The sequence below is a fragment of the Equus caballus genome, chromosome X (assembly GCF_041296265.1).
Source record: "Equus caballus isolate H_3958 breed thoroughbred chromosome X, TB-T2T, whole genome shotgun sequence".
NCBI classification, from domain to species: Eukaryota; Metazoa; Chordata; class Mammalia; order Perissodactyla; family Equidae; genus Equus; species Equus caballus.
Genome location: NC_091715.1, coordinates 71,048,725 through 71,064,033, shown reverse-complemented (window position 1 = coordinate 71,064,033; position 15,309 = coordinate 71,048,725). Strand labels below are relative to the sequence as shown.

The window sequence follows — 15,309 nt, the reverse complement described above, 5'->3', positions numbered from 1 at the left end:
TCTGCTTCAGCAGCCCGGGGTTTGCCAGTTCGGATCCTGGGTGCGGACATAGCACCGCTTGGCAAGCCATGCTGTGGTAGGCATGCCGCATATGAAATAGAGGAAGATGGGTATGCATGTTAGCTCAGGGCCAGTCTTCCTTAGCAAAAAGAGGAGGATTGGCAGCAGATGTTAGCTCAGGGCTAATCTTCCTCAAAAAAAAAAAAAAAAGAAAATTATATCAGTTCCTGTGCCTCTTTCATCAGAAGTAGAATAATGGAAAAACATGGATAAAGCTCTGGCATGGGAATCATTTCCCAGCTTTGCCACTAGGTTCATTGTATGACTTTCGGAAAGTCCCTTCTCTTCTCTGGACCTCAGTTTCAATTCCATGATCTCTAAGCCATCTTCAGCTCCAGGGCATGATGTTCTATGATCCCGTCTGATATTGAGGAGTCAGAAGTCAAGCTGAATAACCACACCTGACATCTTTCACCAAATGCCTCTTTTCTTTTTTTGGAAGAAATATATACTAGAGGCCACTGTAAACTTACATTATTAATATACCTTCCATATTCTGGAATCAGATTTCTTTCTTCAAGTACTCTGTCTGGGTACACCCAGTTGCTCCCTCTTATCATCTCTACCTAGCATTTTGACCACCAGAACCTATTCTCACACTTGTCATTTGCCTTTACTAGAGAGTGGGAATCCTAGGTCTCATCCCTGAAAGCAGCAAACATGATATACTGGGTTATGGAGGGGCTACTCTTTTGGGTAGCTAGGCATTTTTTACTGCTTTACCTGCATTGTCCAAACCTGAGCTCTGAATTAGTATGTGTCTCTGAAATATTGCAGGTCTCCAATTAATCAGTTCAATTCAGAAAGCATTTCCTGAAGATAGACCTCTAACAAGGTACTGTGGGGGAGACAAAGATAAATAAAATGTGGCCTCTGCCCTCAAGGAATTTGCAGTTGTAAGAAAGGATAGGAAAAGCACACAAGTCTAACACAAGATTTAATGTGTCCATTGCCATAAAAGCGATGCTCGCAATTACACACTTAATGTAGGCTTACCCTCTGCTAAGTACTGTGTGGTACACATGGTAAGTGTGTGATTGTAGTGATGCTTAAACATTGAGTATATCAATAAAGGGGGAAAGCATATGGGCTATAGTGGTGAAAGTTTTGAGGAAGAGGCAGGACTTAAGCTAGATGTTATTAGGATGAGTAATGACTTGATAGACGCTAGGAAGAAGAAAATAACATTCCAGGTAAGACATGTGACATGAATGTGGTAAGAACACTGATGAGGCCATCCATTCCTAAGTACAGAGTGGGCATTGTGGGTTGTGGGCAATAATCCTAGACAGGTGAGATATGGCCAGATGGTAGAGGGCTTTGTTAACTTGATACAATAGGAAATAGCTATTAATTTTATAATCTTGAGTGATATTGATATAGTGAAAGATAAATTTTAGAAAGATTACTCAGGTACTAGTATGCAGGATGGATTGAAATTTGGAGAAACAAGAACCAGAGAGATCAGTAGATAGTTGGACATGTGTAACAATGGCTGCGTGAGTGGTGGTAACATTAGAAATGGAGAGGAAGGATCAAAGCCTGGAGACATTTTAAATAACTGGGAGTAGTTCCAGTGACTAGAGAGCTCTAGGAGTCATTTGTATAGAGATGGCAGTTAAACCCATGAGAGGTATAGGAGATAATCAAGGGAGAGAATAAAGCTAGGGAAAGGAAATAAAATGGAAAATTTGGAATCATCTAAGCCATGTTGACATGCATCCATGTGGACAAGGAAACAAATGGAGAAAGTGAAAGTCAGAGGGTAAAGGATACAACCTTAGAGGACACTCATAATTCAAGGGAGAGCATCACAAAAATACTGTGAGTGAGAGAGTATTGCCCTATTTTACAGATGAAAAAGCTGAGGCTGGGGAGTTAAAGTGACTAATTTAAAGCCATGAAGCAGTCACAACCCAACCTAAGTTCTTCCAGATTCCATATTGTGTCCATTTCCCTACTCTTCCCAATCTCTCAGAACTAATGGCTAGAAAGAAGTGTACATATACTCTGATGGTCACTTCCCATAATATCATGGGTTTATGTGGGAACACAGGAGATTTTAAAGGAAGCTAGCATACATGAAGACTAAAATGACATTGTTCTTCGTTCAAGTAGACATCTATTGACTGATGGTGAAATCACTACAGCATCAGCAGCAAGAGCAGGTGAGGGTGGGGAAAGCAGTATAGATGCAGATGGTAGACGGAGAAGGTAAATTGACTTCCTAAATTCTGCATTTGTCTTCTATTAGGCAGAGCCTGATTTTTTTGAAGTATCTGCATTTTTTCAATTTAGTCCTCACCAGGTATGAGTCTACCTTTGCAATCTTAGCTTAATCTTCCCCAGGAGTGGAACCATGAAAGAAGTTGATGATTGGGTTTTTCAGCTCAGGCTTCAATGTCTGCCAGCCTTATTTTAACTCAAATAATTGCCAAGAGGAAGTATTCTGTGCCAAATATGAGTGCGGAATGCAGTGGTGAAAAGTAAATGAAACCTATTTAGCAGAATACTAAATGCCAATTATGGAAAAGGTGCATTGCCAAACGATACAAAATTCTGAGACAGCCAACCATCAGCAAGGAGCAGCAAGGCAAATAGTGCATTGCACTTCCAGAATTGCCTTTAACACTTTATCAATCAGTTTCTTGGTAGAAATGTATAGGTGTGATGAGATGTATGCTTAAGAACTTGATGTCTCTTTTACTCTTTGAGTTGTTTGACAAACATGAATTATTCTCTATATGTCCTTCACTAGAGAGCTAGGCCAATACGGCTGCTTTCTGTTCAGACTTAAGGGCAAAAATACCCTAAGTCTGGGATTCCAGGCAAGACAGAATGTTGTGCCCACCATGGAACCATAATTCTAAAGACAGACATTCTCAGAGCCACTTTTATTTTTCCACTCTTCCTATAAGAAAGAAACCTTATCTCTGGAACCTGCCTCATTAACTCAGTGGCATGAGAGTTTGCCAGTCTGCTGTGGCAAGAGTAACCCATTTTGGCTGGCCTCTGTCTTCTGAGATCCAGATCTCACACTTATGGGAGCACTCTGAATGGCACGTTAATTTCATAAAGGAGAAGATACAAAACAGAAACTGTAGGGGCTGGCCCCGTGGCCGAGTGGTTGGGTTCGCGCGGTCCGCTGCAGGCGGCCCAGTGTTTCGTTGGTTCGAATCCTGGGCGCGGACATGGCACTGCTCATCAAACCACGCTGAGGCAGCGTCCCACATGCCACAACTAGAAGGACCCACAACAAAGAATCTACAACTATGTACCGGGGGGCTTTGGGGAGAAAAAAGAAAAAAATAAAATCTTTAAAAAAAAAAAAAAAACAGAAACTGTAAGAGACAACCACTGTCAACATTTTTTTTTAATCTCAAAGTGCCAAGTATATTATTATGCAGGGAGTATAAAGAAAGTGATTATCTGTACATTAAGCAAGCTGATTTAGAGTGTATTTTGCTACCACCAAACGGCTGGAGGTTGGAAACAAAAACATTTGTACCATAAATGATGTGGCTTGTTAATTCCAAAGCTTCTTATTTTCTAGATATCTCATTCATTTTTAGAGACACACCAATACCTAAAGTACTATAATAGCTATCTCAGTTATGTCCAGTGGAATAATAGCAAGACAGGGTGATTTTGTGAGTAGCAAGACCCAAAACATTACATTAAAGCCATATGATGTTGAGCTTAAGTCAAATACCAGCCAGTATTATAGATCAGATAATACTGATAAATAAAATAATCTTAGTTCATGGTACAATAGGCGGACTACTCTTGGAATGTAAATTTCTGGACTGGTTACAAATACTTTGGTGCAGCGAACCAGTCTTTAGACATCTGCAGATGTCTGCTGCCTCCAGGGATTGAACAAAAGGAAATATGCCAATGAATGAATACCCACCCATGTAAGAGAAAGGCATGTTTGATCACCTTCACTTTTCAACCTTGCAGATTATCCAGAAGATTCATCATCTCTTGCCGTGGAAACAGAAACGTAGCTGTTTTCACATTTCTTGCATCTCTCAGACAGGTCAGTATTCTGAAGGTGGCATATAGAGTGCCACCTGGACTGCTAAGAATCAGTCTTGGGAGCAGATCTAGAAAAGGAGTAAGTTCTCATCCTGGCAAACAAGATGTTAAATTCTTCACTGTTGTATTATTCACATAAGCAGAAATCCTTTACGTAATTTCCCTGTGTAACATAATGAAAAAGATGCCCTTATTCCCTGCACACTCACACTATTCACTTGGGCTAAAGGGCCCCAGGTTATCCAGAAACAGCCAAGCATCCTGTTCAGGTTATTTACTTTCATACTGAGTTATAAACCTTGTCCTGGGGCATTTCAGGTCTCTGAAATGATATAGATTACCAATGGATTCTTTTTGCCTGACTCCATTATGTCAATTAATAACCTCTTACCCACTCACAGGCAAAAAAGCACCATCCTCGCACTCCAACTCTCCCAAAATGCTACTAATTTGTTCATCAGTAGCAGGTGGCCTTACATATAGGATTCTCTTTGGCCTAGTGAAAAGCTAAACAACCTTTTCTTTGCAGCATTCACAGGTAAATAAACCCAAGTAATTCAGTATTAAAAGGAGAATTTCAGTAATAGAAATACCATGCATGGAGCTCAAAGCTCTGATTTGATAAGTCTTCCAATTCTATTCCCATGAAAAAGCTAGCAATTATTCAGAAGGCTATCAGTCTGTTTGTGGGTTCTCAAGTCTTTACATCTTTCCCTTACAGAACTCTGCTGTGTACCAGTATAGATACTACATAAGACCTTGTATATGCCAAGCTCCTTTGCTATGTACTTGATATATGTTATGTCATTTAATCTTCACATCAAGTCTGTGAGGTCAATGTTACTATTCCCATTTTACTTATGAGAAAACTGAAGTCCAGACAGGGTAAACCACCTGTCCAGCTAATAAGTGGATAACCTAAGATTGCAACCCAGGTCTATGTAACCTTAGAGCATGCTCTTTCTACTGTGGCACTACATTTGAAAACCTGACTTGGGCTATTTACTGTGTATCTTAACTTATAGTTAAAGGTTAAAAAGAGGGAAGAATTAAATCTGTCTTCTTCTCCAAAACCCTGATGAAATGTTTGATGTTTAAGTGAGACAACTTGTATGCTAGTAGTATCTAGATTTCAGTTATCCATGGTGTTTATCTCTCTCATTTTCCTATTTTACCATTTTACTATGGGTATCCTATGGAGCTCTAGTACTTTGATATGTTAACAGATGTTGGACGGAAAAAAAAAGTTCTCTGGTGAAATAAATTTAGGAAACCCTATGTAAGCAAAATTAGAGAGTTGTCTTTTGCATTGGAATTCTCAAGGCTTTTACTATGCAAATGAGTTTTGTGATGCTCCAAGAGGATGTAGTAGCCCTGCGAACTTATTTGACTGAACTTATTTTCTTTTGTGCAGATCGTGAAACCTTGTCTTTAGTGCAGTACTTGTCGGGACTTCTAATATGCTAAGGAACTTTGTGAATTCCCAAAAGTGGAATAAGTTTTTCCCAAACTTATATGACCATGTAACCCTTTGTTTTTCAGAACACCTTAAGTGAATATTAAATGATAAATATATTTTTGATATGATTCCCTAGATAAGCAAAATTGCGTTTAAACAATGCTTTTCCCAGGGTACTCTGTTCAAATAAATTAACTGATTAATTTTGTGGGGACAGCAGAGTCATGTTCTGATAATAACAGAAAAGTGTTTGGGGACACAGGAGGGAAGAGTAGGAGAATCATTTCAAAACTTATCAAGATATGAAGAATTTTTAATGTATATAGATAATTACTACAATGATGTTTGTAAAAGCTCCAAATGGAAAACAACCAGAATGTCTATCAATAGAATGGTCGAATAAATTAAGTATGTCCAAATTATTAGATATTTTATACATATTTTCCCCTGAAAGTTTTAAAATTCAAGTATGAGGGACAAAGTGAATACTCATCTATTTACAACTCAGAATTAACAAATGCTAACATATTTTATCATTTTGTCTCAAATTTTTATATATAAAAAGGAAATTATTGCCATAATTTTTACACAAAAAGGGACTAATTCTAGATGATATTTCCTTCAAAATGAAAAGACAAACTTGAAGAAACATTGAAAAATATATAACACAAAATTTAACATCCTTAATTTAGAAAGATCTTGCAAATCAGTAAGAAAAAGAAAAATACAACAGAAAATAGGCAAAGGTTGCGAACAATCAACAAAAATGTTATGAAGAGTAAACGTGAAAATTGTTCAATTTCAATAGAAAGAAATGCAAATTAAAATAACTCAAAATATCAACTTTCTCCACTAAAGCAGACAATTTTTATAAATTATAGTACCTAGTGTTGCCCAGGACATGTTGAAACAGCTGCTCTTATGTACTGCTGATGTAAGATTAAATACATAGATCTTTTTTTGAGGGCAATTTGGCAACATATATTAAAACCTTAAATTTTTCATACAATTTTATGTGATAACTCCATTTTAAGAACGTATTTTAATAAAATAATCAAAGATCTGCACAAGTATTCATTATCAATTTATTATAATAGCATAAAATTGCAAACAAAACTAAATATCTCACAATAGAGGAATGGTGAAATAAATTGTTACATCATTATGATAAAATATTATGCATGATTAGGAGTAATTCTTTTGAAGAGTAATAGAGTTATGTGAAAAAACTGTATAAGTGTAGTTTAATTTTAAAAGTACATTTTTATCAGATTTATTTAGATGATGCACATACCATCTAATTCGACCACTTAAAGCATACAATTCAGTGGTTTTTGGATATTCACAGAGTTGTGTAACCATCGCCACAATCAATTTTAGAATACTTTCATTACTCCACAAAGAAACCTCAATCTCATTAGCAGTCACTCCCCATTCCTCCACTCCCACCTCTAGGCAACCACTAATCTACTTTCCATCTCTGTAGATTTGCCTATTCTGGACCTTCTGTATAATCCATGATTCCATGGAGTCATACAATATGTGGTCTTTTGGGAGAAAATATTTAAATATCTGATAAGAGACTTGTATGCAGAATATATAAAGAACACTTGCAATTCTAGTCTGTACAGAAAGTAATATATAATAATGTACACCTGAAATTACACAATGTTATAAACTATTATGACCTCCATAAAATAATTTTTTTAAAAAAACTCTTACAATTCTATAATAAAAAGAAGATCCAATTTTTTAAATGGGCAAAGGATCTGAATAGACATTTCTCCATATATAAACGATCAATAAGCACAGGAAAAAATGCTTAACATCATTAGCCATTAGGGGACTGCAAATCAAAACCACAAGATACCACTTAATCTCCACTAAGATGGCTATAATCTGAAAGACAGATAATAACAAGTGTTGATGAGGATGTGGAGAAATTAGAACCCTCATAGATTGCTGTTGGGAGTATAAAATGGTGCAGTCACTTTGGAAAACAGTTTGGCAGTCCTTCAAAATGTTCAACACAGAATAACCATATGACCCAACAATTCTACTCCTAAGGATATAACCAAGAGAAATAAAAACATACGTCCACACAAAACTTCTACATGAATGTTCACAGTATTATTCATAATAGCCAAAAAGTGGAAACAACCCTAATGTCCATCTACTGATGAACAGATAAATAAAATGTGGCATATCCAGACGTAGAATACGATTTGGCAACCAAAAGAATACATGCTGCAACATGGATGAACCTTGAAAACTTTATAAAATTACATTTTTAATTTTCATTTAAAACTTTTAAGTATTAAAATATATCTGCATATGTAGAAAAACACTGAAAGGAAATATACCAAAAACATAAATAAAAACAAAATTTGTACATGGGTTACTTCCTTGTCTATCCAGTTTTGACACTTTAACCTCTGTCTGACCAATATTCTTATCTCACTTATACCATTGCCTCAGCCAGCAAAAGCCCAACTTTCAGATTTAATCCAGCCATCTGCCTTCTCCATTTCTATACTCAGGCCGCTGAGAACTACTACAAGAATAACACAACTAATTATAAATACTGATTGCAGCTGATTACAAATAACAGAACTGAGATTATACATTTGTGGTCTCCAGCCTAACCTGGCCTGATAGGTCTTCACTACTTACCTACTTAGCTACTTACCAGTAGTTCTTTCCTTTGTCAACCACAACTTCATACAGTTTCTCATATCACTCCTATCCTATATCATAATGAAAGTCCTAACACATGCAACAGGGATAGAAAAAAAAATAAAAGGCACTCTGATTGGAAAAGAAGAGATAAAACTATCCCTATTTGCAGATGACACGATTGTCTACATAGATAATCGAAAGAATCTACAAAAACTCCTGGAACTAATAAATGAGTTTAGCAAGTTCACAGCACACAAGATCACACAAACACCTATTGTGTTTCTATACATTAGCAGTGCACAGTTAGGAAACCAAAATCAAAAACACAATACCATTTACAATAACTCTGAAAAATTAAATAGCTAGATATAAATCTAACAAATCATATACAAGATCTGTATGCCGAAACCTACAAAACACTGATGAAAAAGACCAAAAAAGACCTAAAGAAATGAAGAGACATACTATACTCGTGGGTCAGAAGACTCAATATAGTTAAGATGTCAATGCTCCCCAAATTGATAGACGGGTTTGATGCAATCCCAATTAAAATTCTAGTAGAAATTTTTGTAGATATAGACAAGCTGATTCTAAAATTTATACAGAAAAGTAAAGGAACTGGAATAGCCAAAAGAATTCTGAAAAAGAAAAATAAAGTCAGAGGACTCAAACTGTCCAATTTTAAGACATATTATAGTGCTACAGTAGTCAAGACAGGGTGGTATTGGCAAAAGGATAGACCCATAAACCCATGGAACAGAATAAAAAATAAAATACAGAAATAGACCACATAATTATGGTCAACTGATTTTTACACAAAGATGTAATGGTAATTCAATGGAGAAAATATAGTCTTTTCAACAAAATGGTGCTAGAACAACTGGATATCCCTACGCCATGTACACCTCACAACATAAACAAAATCTAACTCAAAATGGATTATAGACCTAAATGTAAAATGTAAAACTATAAAACTCTTAGAAGAAAACATAGGAGAAAATCTTTATCACTTTGAGTTAGGCAAAGAGTTCTTAGATGTGACATCAAAAGTAAGTAAGTAAGATACATAAAAGAAAAAATTTATAAATTGAACTTGAACAAAATTAAAAGTGTTTTCTCTGAGAAGAACACTGTTAAGAGAATAAAAAGACATGTCACTGGCTAGGAAAAAATATTTGCAAAACGCATATCTGATAAAGGACTTGTATCCAGAATATGTGAAGTGCTCTAAAAGCTCAAAAATAAGAAAACAAACACCATGATAAAAAATGGGCAAAAGGGTTGAATGGAGATTTCACCAAGGAAGTGGAAATAAGCACAAGAAAAGATTCTCAACATCAGTAGCCATTAGGAAAACGCAAATTAAAACCACAAGGAGATTTCTTCACACCCATACTTGGATGGGTAAAAGTTTTTTTAAAAAGCAATTTCCCATTATATCAAGGTACTATTGTTTATCTAACCAATTCTCAGCTGTCCAACATTAAGATTGTATCCAATTTTTCACTATTATGAATAAGGCTGTCAATAATATCATTGAACATAAATCTTTTTCCTGATTTATTTCCTTATAAATCATTTCCTCATTTTCTTAGGATAGAATCCTAGAAGCAAAATTACTGGTATGAACACTTTAAAGACTCTTAATATATATGGCCGAATTGTTTTCCAGAAAGCTTGTACTAATAATAACTACTTGAGTGCCTACTGTATGCCAGATATTGTTTTAAGTAGATTTTATTCTGTCTGTTGTACAGATGAAGACACTAAGGTCCATTGATATTATTTGTCCAGAATCACAGAGATAGCAAGTAGCAAAGCTAGAATTCAAATTCAGAATTGCCCAATTTCAAAGCTCATGTTATTTCCATGTGAATTTCAAAAATAAATATTTTGTGTTATCAAATTATTATCTATTTCCTAGATAAAATGTGGGAAATATGAATAGAAAGTAAAGAAAATGAAAATAAATTACCCATGAATCCACCACTTTTAACAATTTAGTGTATTTCCTCAGTCTTTTGTTCCAGATACAATTTCTGGGTTAAAAATAATTATAACATTGTAAATATTTTGCATCCTGCTTTTTTCACTTGTTTTTCAATGCTGACCCATACTCTTCATAAACATAATTTTACAGTTATGTATTATTGTCAATAGATGTTACTGTGTGGATATTTACAGTTGTTCAGCTCACCTGTGAATTTCTTCTTTTCATTCCTAGAACCCTCCATCTCCCATGAGGCTTACAGAGTTCAATGTTGGGAACCATTCTAATCTTCAAAATAAGTCACCATGGCGGAGTGAAACCTTCACAGTTTGAAAGCATCCCATCAAATACTTGCTGTGCAGATAGATGTTTCAGGACTTTACAAGTTATTTAATTTACTGACTGAACTCATCAATCTGGTAGCAATTAATTCAAGCTAGTCTTCCTCTCTTTCTTTATTTCCCCTCCTCCAATCTTTGAAAGCCTAAATGTGTAACATATATATCTTTCCAGGGCTCTTTTCATTCCTCTTGTCAGGTAAAGAGGAATTCAAAAGACTTCCTCGGAGTCTTTATCTCCCTTGGAAAAACTATTAATCGTATCTATAGGGTCTTTGTGGTATTGTGGGAAATCAAACTATGTTTGCTGCTTGTGTGCATGTGCATTTATAAGCATGCATATGTGCAGCATCTTTACACAAAAGTCTACCATAGTGTTGTGAAAATCAAGGTTGAAAAACTCTGATGGTTTTATTCAATCGTGCTTTTTCCATAAATAGAAATTTAGATATTTGCTGAGCTGTGAACACCATCCCTAAATCAGGTACCTAAAATTCGAAAGGGAGATTCAATACACTGTGATCAAGGTGCTTGAACTGGGAATTGAACAACAATGTAAAACCTCTTCTCTGTCATAGAGGTGTGGTGTTCCTGAAAGCACCACAGCTAACAGAGAAGATCAGGTCAGATTGCCACAGTATTAAATATAATGATTGTGTTTTAAAGACTTTTAATGCCAGACTGTGGTAAAATTCTCCAATTACTTTTATTCTTATCTTTGCTACCTAGCTTTATTTTAGCCTTTATGGGTTACTCTATGATGAAAGAAAAACTATAAGCCTAAGTTACAGACCATAGATTTTTTTAAAGGGTTTAATGGTGATTTTCAGGTTTAATTACAGTACTGTTCATAAAGGCGAAGTTTCACAGTTGAAATTAGCCTAAGGATTAGCACAAAGGATCAATGTTTTCACAGCAGGGGTTAGTGTACAGATAGTGATAGCCTAATAGTAATGTGACAATTCTTTTCCTTTCTTTTTTTTAGCTTCAGTGGCAGCTCAGCCATTAAGATAGTTTACATCCATTTCCCCATTTATTTATAATCAGCCGTTCTTTTAGTCCTAGTGCCTGAATCAGTGAGTATGGACACTAATGCTGCTTCTTTATAATAATAATACCTAAGAGTATTGATGGTTTTCATTTCTCAGCCAGTGCCCATCTGCTGACAATAGAAGCCCCAACTCTTACAGAGATCAGTGAGAGTTAGAGGCATCTTAGAGATACCAAGGAGTTGAGCTCCCAGAGGGATTTTAGGTCTACTAAATTTTCCCCCCTGAAAGCTTTTTGAGTAAAAAAAGAGTTGCCTGCCACAAACGGTTCAGTCTTAGGGCTCTGTGGAGCTGAGAAAGTGAGCAATCCAGTTCCTTAAAGCAACAAAAAACTTGTTCATTTGGATTCTCTAGGAAATTTTGGTCAAGGTAAGACTTTTAGCATACATTAAATGGATTGTGGCCAGCATTTCATTTGAGAGAACACTAGAAATGACTAAGTCTATTGGGACCAGGGACTGTTTCTCAAACTCAGACACCAAGAAGCAGGCTAGAAGACTATGCACACTGGGTTTCACGATGAAATTGTATATGTTCAGATAGGAAGATTTTTCTCCTTCCTCTCTCCCTCCAAAACACTATCCTATCTAGGTTTCTCTTGAAAGTTTATTTGGCCATCCATATGGTCTTATGATGGATAAGCCTTGCCTTCTATTCATATAGAAATGCACCTTTCTCTAAAGGTAGGGCCATTACTTACTCCATAGCCAGTGGGCCTCAAAGCAATCTTTCCCTTTTCCATCTATCATCTTCTGCCAGAGGTTTAGGCAGAGTAGCTGCTAACTATGATTCAAAACCAGGACGGAATCAAGAACTTCTTTGATGCACAGAGTGTATCAGCATTCAGCACTCATAGAAATCAGGTCATAAAAGACAGTGTCAGGAAACGGCAGGGAAACACAGGAAGGGTAAAGCTCAGGAGAGCTATAATGCAAAACTGATTGTTTAATGTCTTCCAGACTTACACTGTCTTCAAAAGGCCAAATAAATCAGGGTTTTACGTGGGGGCTTGGAGAAATAAAGAAACCTTGTTCCTATCTGTACCTTTGTTCCACTAGTTTATAGACTCTGATAATATCCCTATCCATAGATCATTGAGTATTGACTACTGTATATAGGCATCCCCACCAATTGACTATTGATAAAGACAAAGTTTTGTTTGATAATTATCATACCCTGATCTGGCTCCTTTGCTTGCTTTTCCTTGGGGCCCTGTCCAATAACCTCTGCAGAATCTCATTCCCCAATCTTTGGTACCCATTTTCCCCATTTGCAAAACAAAGACACTCATTATTAGGATCCTACAGTTGAAAGGTGCTATGTAACTCCCTAGTGCTCTTATATGTCTTTCATTGCAGGACTGGAATGAAAAGTTTAACTATAACAGCATTTCTAAGCAAACTAGTGTGCTCCATTCTTTTCTTCCATGCTCTCATTGCTGATTTGTTCTTGCAGAGTTTAAAGTACTTTATTAATGTTTTTCCTTTCATTCCAACTAGAAAGAGACAGAATAGAAATTATTTTCCCCATGGTACAGCTGGAAAAATTAAGGGCAAAAGAAATGAAGTGCCCTCCAAAAGCACATAGTTATTTGGGGCAGAACTCACAGTTACCATGTCCAGTACACTGTTAGAGTGACTTGGCTTCCGAGTACTGGAATTACCATGGAGCAGCTTAGAACACTGAGAGCAATGAGGGCAGGATCACATTTCAGAAGAGTCCCATTTTGTCCAAAATCTTAAAAGTATGCAATTTATAAAACTCATTTTCTATGTGGTAGAAATGTAATATGTGCCTCTTTCCCTCACTGGCCCCATGTGACACATATTTCACACTACATGGCATCAGCCAGTGTCATTATCTCCTCCGGCACCCATAGAGCCCAATCTCAGGGCTGTCTTTGCCAAGGAAAAGAATATGCTTCCCTATGTTTATGCCAAATTGCACCAAGTATAGGCATTGAGCTTAATGGAGATTTAAGCACAATCCTAGCAGGTATGTTTTAAGAAAATTAAATATACATTATTGTAATGTGCACCTGAAATTTTACATGGCCCAAATTCACAGGAATGTGGCAGTCTTGCAACACCTATCTTTTTCACCTCTCATCACACATACATATCTACATACAGGTGTGCACACGCGTATGCACACACACACACTGCCCCCCAAAGCAGGCTGCCTAGTCTTTAGGAGCAAATGCTTTAAAGGAATGATTCTCTGTCTTCTCCTTTTAGAAAAAAGTCCAATAGTCACTGCAAGTGAAGAACATTCCATTCACACATTCTAGAACCTCTGCTCCCAGAGTACCTGAGGTACTCAGTTGGTGCAAAAGACATGATCTGTGCCTCTATCAGAGGCACATAAGGCATCTAAAAAGATTGTCAGACACTTCCATAAGTCTCATCTTCTTAGAAAATTCATGAGCTCCATCCAATCAGTAGGAAATGGTCTATGAGGTATGGTACATCTGCATTTCTTTAACCATAGCTGTAATGTACCATATTAAATTGTAGCCTTTTGCATGCAGGTGTTATGCAATATAATAATGAATGGGTGGCTTCTACTAGCATGCAACCCATGACTATTTACTTCCCCAAAAGGGCTAGGGCTGTGTCCCACATAATGGTCAAAACTATTAAATGTGTTCTTCATAGCAGACTGGTATATGGCCATCAGCAAAATGAGTTAAAACAGACAATGAATTCAATATATCAGGAAATGGATTTTTAGTAGGGAAAACACTAAAAGAAAAAAACCCAATAAGATAAGATGCATTCAAGGAATAACTGCTGTCACTCTGCTAGCTAAATCAGCAAAGGGACACAGCAGGAAATCTGGTACTGGGTCTTGGTAATATAGGAAATGTATTGGAGAGCCATAAAAAGAAAGGCACTGGGGACCTCAGCAGTTAAGCTCAAGTTGCCATTTGCTGCAAATCCTTTCCACCAGTCTGCTCAAACTGATTGTATATAGTATTCTTAAAAACATATGTATTGCTACAGAAATATCCACAAACACTGACCAGCATTATCTTCCTATGTTCTTTATTAAAAGTATATGCATAAAATTGTCATTTCTTTTATGTATTATGGTTTTGTTAAACAACGTTGGCAAAGCCCAAAATTTCAAACCACTTTGATGGAAGTTTCTGTATATCTCAATTCATGGGGGTATAGTGGAGTTTATTCACTCCCAGGTTGATTGGTATGTGTGATATGTAGACTCCTCTGTAACATCTCATCTTCCAAACACCCATGCTCAGTATTTCTGTCTTACGTTCAAACATGGATATGAGTTGGTAAATTAGCAGCAATGGCTTTTAGATAGAAAGCTGACTTGTCTAATGGCACTTAATCATGTTCAATTTCTGCTCAGCTTCACACATCTTTTGCCTTTTCCTGTTATTGTGATAAGTAAAAAGTAAAAGAAAGAACTTCCCTTTTGTGCCTAAGGGTGATATGAACTCTGGTTTGCTTTTTCTTACACTGAAGACTATGTTTACTGTTCTCCAGATGCATGTCACCTGAAAAAAGAATATAATGATTCTGAGAAAATAACACAGTTGTCCACTTGTTCCTAAATTATACATTACCCTCAGAGAAATATTTTAAGAGACCCTTATTAAGTAAGCCCCAAATAAGTTTTCCCTCACTAGATGCACCATTTGCACAGAGTCCTTTTCAGACAGAA

The 15,309-nt window shown here is 36.4% G+C and overlaps 1 protein-coding gene across 2 annotated transcripts in view; it reads left to right on the top strand.

The window, feature by feature from the left end:
- ZDHHC15 (zinc finger DHHC-type palmitoyltransferase 15) overlaps window positions 1–15,057 on the top strand; it is a 67,690-nt gene extending 52,633 nt beyond the window's left edge. For both annotated transcript variants that reach the window (XM_070257508.1, XM_001504982.6), the window contains 2 exons: window positions 4,024–4,102; window positions 10,464–15,057. In XM_070257508.1, the coding sequence (XP_070113609.1) occupies window positions 4,024–4,070 (47 nt within the window). In that variant the 3' untranslated portion in view covers window positions 4,071–4,102; window positions 10,464–15,057. The remainder of the gene's footprint in view (window positions 1–4,023; window positions 4,103–10,463) is intronic.
- Window positions 15,058–15,309: the final 252 nt, after the last annotated feature.